Raw genomic sequence first — 5,270 nt, forward strand, 5'->3', positions numbered from 1 at the left:
TAAGTTATGGATCGAAAAAAATATGGACGGCTTCAATTTTTCAGTTTATTGACTGATACATTACGTTCAATAACTACTTGCAGTGAGGATGATTTGCACATTTTCATTGTTTGTATTGGTCTTGACAAATCAATACAAGAGACTATTCACGAAAGACAGTTTTGTGTCCTGCTATTCTGGTTGTAAGTTGTCATAAACAAATATCCAGTTAATGCAGTTCCCATATGCTTTATTGTTTTTGTCTGTTTTACAATAGTCTGAGACACTATAGAAGATAATACAAGTTTTGTCGTGCGCTTCAAAAGATTTGCCGTGTGAGAGGGACTAGTTTAATTAATTTACATGTGTCTGTAGTCTCTTAAACATTGAACTTTCAATGACTGAATTTCGATACGAAGACCCGGAGATTTTCGTCTCCCGTGTTATAAGCCAGTGCTGGGAGACAGGTTTATGTAATATTACAATGTCCATTAATCACGAAGTGCCTAACCTAACCAACATAATAATGGCACCCAGTATGGCGCCGTATGTGTAGGATCTGATGGTACTGGCAGACTTCTTTTCCTTGCATGGAAAACCTGGTACATGAAATGTCATCCATGAAAGGTTAATGCTATTTCTTACTTTATATACGTGTTGCTTATCCAAATTTTACTAATTATTTTATTTATAACAAGTAATGCAGTTTCTAAACATAACTGACAGTATCAAGTGATGATTCACTCAGTAAGCAATTCTCAGACTACAAAAAGAATAATTTGCAATTAAATCAGTTAAACTACTCGTGATTTATTTTAAGAAACATCTTATTAAGGCTGCCCATTTTGTACTAGACGGGGGTAATTTAACGTTGAAGCCGGATTTATCATCGTGGTTGTGCGCGTTGTACAGGAGGGTAAGCAGGCCCTATAATACTTCTGTACGTAGCAAACCCCAGCTCAGCAGGAAAAATATAGCGCAGTTTTCAGTTCTTCATTTGAATTCCAGACTTGCAGCAGTCGGAGTGCATACTAATGTTGAAACATTAGTGAGTGTTAAAAAACAATGGAAATAACTGAAAACTCGCCTGGAAAACACGATTGTACTGAGCTCTGATTGGAGGGATCATTAAATCGCAAGGCATTCTAAGATATCGCACTGTGCGTTGGATACAAAGAAGGTCACACATATCCCTTAAAATATCATATTTAAGCTGGTACAATTTTTTCATCTCTGCCACCAATTACGCAAGCACCAGAAGACGGAAGACGAAGGTGGAGTATGAGAAGAAGAAGAAGAAGAAGAAGAAGAAAGAGGGGAGACGGAAAAAGAGGTAAAGATTCTAAGGAGGGAGGGAAAAGTGAAGAAAAGTGCGATACGAAGAATACGAGGACAGGTGACAAAGAAAAAGGAAGAGGAACAAATGATGAAGAAGAATGAGAACAATAGAAGTAGAATAAAAAGGAAGAGAAAATGAATAACGAGAATGAAGAAGAGTAGGATGAAAAGAATAAAGAGCGGGATGAAGGAATAGATGAAAAATAAAGACACTTAGAAAACAGAGTGGGAAGGCGAAGAATGGAAACGTAGAAGAAGAAATATTGACGACAGAGAAGATTTTTTTTGTAGCTTTTAAGTAAATTCCATATTTTTAATGGTCACAATATTATCGCTCCGCAAAATTTAATTTTTCTGGTTTATGGGCCACGAAATTATCAATACGCCAATAGTGTTTTTTCATTCTGTACCGAACCATTGATTGTATCACAATTTGACTAAGCTTCAATAAATAAAGGGACGGTATCAGCTAAGATTATTTACTTTAACCGTAATGGTTGCCAGCCTGGGCGTGGGCGGCTAAATGGGCAGCCTTGGCGGCGGCAACTTCGGGTGTGTCAGCGGGAACTCCATTAACAAGAGCAGGGGCGGCACCATAGGGAGCCCCGTAGCCAGCGGGGGCGGAACCATAGGGAGCCCCGTAGTTAGGCGCAGCCCCAGGGTAGGGACCGCCATATGCAGGGGCACCATGGCCGTACTCGGGGGCGGCAGCAGCAGCGGAAGCAGCAGCGTTGTAGGCGGCGAAGTGGGCAGCCCTTGCGGCGGAAACTTCGGGGGTGTCGGCGACAGGCTGGGGCGCCCCGTGTTGTGGTGGTGCTCCAGGGTACGGGTAACCTGGGTAACCGTACTGTGCGCAGGTCATGCCGGCAGCGACGAGACAGAAGAAAGCGATCTGGAAGATTTGCAGATGTTAGCGGCAAGCCGCACACACACGCCGTTCACGTGTCGTAGCGCAGGAATAGGAAATAGACGTCGGGTCTCGTATACGTAGAAGAGTAATCAAGTATCAATACGAGAACTGCATATTGTGGCTAACACTTGGGTTGATCGAGATTGGATTCCTAGCAAAGGTGTTGAAATATGTCTCTTCACGAAGGGGTGTGGGGCACCACACAGCCACCTATCTGGAGCTCCTTCCCCAATGGAAAAAATATGGTCGGAGGACGATAATGTAGTTTTTTATATGTCGATCCCAACAACGTGCCTCTGTACCATAATTGTACATTGAATTTCATATTATTGTTAAAATAATTTGTAGTTTGAAATTTTAATAGGCTTTATCTGAATATTTCATACATATAATGTGGATTCTTCACGGTTTTAAGTTTAATATTTTACATTACAAGATTTAGTATCTCACCACACACACTAAATACAGCAAGTATGACTGCAATGCTATTACATTGCATGCCATCTTTTTGTTTCAAGGTTCCATATATTAATAAATTCCGGAAGATGGCCCAACCAAATCAAAATATATAGCTCAAGAAAACGTCTGATTTTGTAAAAGAACAGAAGAATTTTTAGTGTGCGTCAAAAATACAATTATTATTAAATGTTTCTGAATAGATTTTCCCAACGGGGATATTCAATTCAAATAGGATGTGGAAGTTCATTTACACTCCTCATATGCCTCCAGGGCATGGTGCTTCAAATGCAGAGAAAATATAACTTTCCTTTTATTTTTTTAATTAAAACATGAATATCAGACTACAGTGTCTAATTATTTTAGTATATTACGATAAAACCCTAAATCTGTTGAATGTCTAAAAGAAATTTCCATCCCAATGAACTCGTTACCAAGTATGATAAAACGTATCATAGAAAGTAAGTGTAGTATACTGAGGAAACACGTGTAGGATGAATGAAAGAGAATACTTCGCAATAAAAACTCAGTATTTGCTTTAAAGCCTTCCCATGCTTCGGTAAACTGAAACCTGGCCATGTTTTCAGACATGTAAATAAGATCTACCTAGGACTTGCACTGACTTTTCGGATAACCTTGATCTAGAAACGTTGCTTACCGTATTCTCTTCCCCCCCCCCCCCCCCCCCCCCGAAGATAAACATTTGAATAATACTGCTTTGACACTTGTATCCATTTGAAACTGATTTTCAGTACCTTATATTTCCAATTGTCAAGACTTAGTCTTATACTACAAAATTGGATGCAGTTTTCTCACAACAATAACTAGTGTTTTCTAATAGTTTATTTTAATTAGTCGTACGTGCGCTTTTGTAAAATTCTATGGTACAGAATGTGTATCAAAAAATTGGCCCGCACACAGGAGATAAAGTACTCTGATTTTAAAAAACTAGAAAGCTCATTATCATGTTCACAACTGTTCACCATTAAAAGTTATTCTGAGCCAGCTGAATGCTGTCCACAGATCCATACCTTATTTCTCTTTACGACAAATTTCAATATTAGAAGGCTATTTCCACCACGAAAGTTATCTCTTCACTTCAAATTCTTTCGACTAAAATTTTGTATGCCTTTATTATTTCCTTTATGCATGCTACATGTCATTTGTACAAAACAAAGGAAATCGATAATATGACAGCAAGAATAATTGGCATTTAATTAACATATGTACACGCGAGATGCAATAACATCGGGGAACTTAAACATAGAATTCAACACTCTCTTTCCTTCGATATTTTAAATGTTTATTGCTTCGTTAAAGTTCGTAATGTACTTAATCCCTTTTTTTTTACAGTTAATTTCTACACAAAAGAGCATTGGTAAAAACAGTTAATAAATTTATCTACATCAACGACCAGATTTACGTCTGAAACAGAACAATACTCGGTTTTTGGCACTCAGTGTGTTAATTCAGAGTTTTCTCTGTCGACATAGCAGCTGTTGCCAAGAGACCCTTACCTGAAAATTCTTGTTCATTTTTGTGTTTATGATTGAAGGTTTGAATCCAAGTAGCGCTGCTGGTATTGGTCCAGTACTCGCTGTGAACTGTATTGTCTCATGCTTTCATGGCTCCCTTATATACTTACTCTGATCCATATCACAAAGACAGTTTGTCCTTCGCTTTCATATATGTGCAAAGGTGTTTTAGAAATATTTCTTTAGCATACGGAGTCCTCAGACACTCCTTCAACAACTTGGTTCACCTTCCACTACTAGTACCACCCCTCAAACGACAGTTTCCTGACATCATTGCTTTGGTTTTAATCTTCGGACAAAGAAAGAAATCTAACATTTCTGGAATGGATGTAAAATAATAAACAAGTATATTCCATTGCTGGCCGATTGGATAATCACTCAGATAATTGTTAAGAGGACAGTTTTCATGGCCACCTTTGACTATTAAGAACGATTAACTAAAACGCCAAACTTTAGATCCTATCTTCAAGGTTGATCTGGATATATAAAGTGGCATATTGCAGGAATATGCACTACTAACGAACAAAGCTAATTCGACTTTCTCCCGGTCTAATGGATCGGTTTTATGAATTATGAAATTAATTACGCAGTATTCTTATCGCTCTGAAATGACTTAAAAAGCTTACCCTTCACACGTCTAGAAATTAATGAATGGGAATTTTGATTAGAATTTAATTTATGTAGAATCTTGAAGTAAGACAATTAAATTTAAATATAATACTCTTTCACATTAATTACTAAACCTCGTCATGCATTATTGGCTGCGAGAAGTAAACCAAACAATTTTGGCAGCAATAAATATAATTTACAGCAGTGAATTCTGCCTGGAATTTGAAAAGCTTTGCAACGTTCACACAATTCATTGATCTGTTACTGTAGAAAATAATACTGTTCTTAACAGCCGTCTCCATTGTAATTTGTGTTGTACTACATCGTTAAGCAGTGAAATTAACGATCCTGCGAGCATGTAGTACATCTCTGCAGTCACTTCAGTGCACTCACATTCTTAATCACCAGAAAATTATTGTTGAATTAAGTTTTGTAAAAACGTT

The 5,270-nt window shown here is 37.8% G+C and overlaps 1 protein-coding gene across 1 annotated transcript; it reads right to left on the bottom strand.

Moving 5' to 3' along the window:
- Positions 1-212: 212 nt before the first annotated feature.
- On the bottom strand, positions 213-4,311 carry LOC147873679 (cuticle protein 2-like). Its single transcript, XM_087350619.1, has 2 exons — positions 4,201-4,311; positions 213-2,209 (listed from the first exon to the last, which is right to left on the bottom strand). Exons 1-2 carry the CDS (start codon positions 4,216-4,218, stop codon positions 1,802-1,804), a joined length of 426 nt encoding a protein of 141 aa, XP_087206745.1. The 5' UTR covers positions 4,219-4,311; the 3' UTR covers positions 213-1,801.
- Between the last annotated feature and the right edge of the window lie 959 nt (positions 4,312-5,270).

Source organism: Zootermopsis nevadensis, unplaced genomic scaffold (assembly GCF_977971745.1).
Source record: "Zootermopsis nevadensis isolate Lab colony 2312 unplaced genomic scaffold, Znev_1.0 Znev_ptg000017l, whole genome shotgun sequence".
Lineage (NCBI taxonomy): Eukaryota > Metazoa > Arthropoda > Insecta > Blattodea > Termopsidae > Zootermopsis > Zootermopsis nevadensis.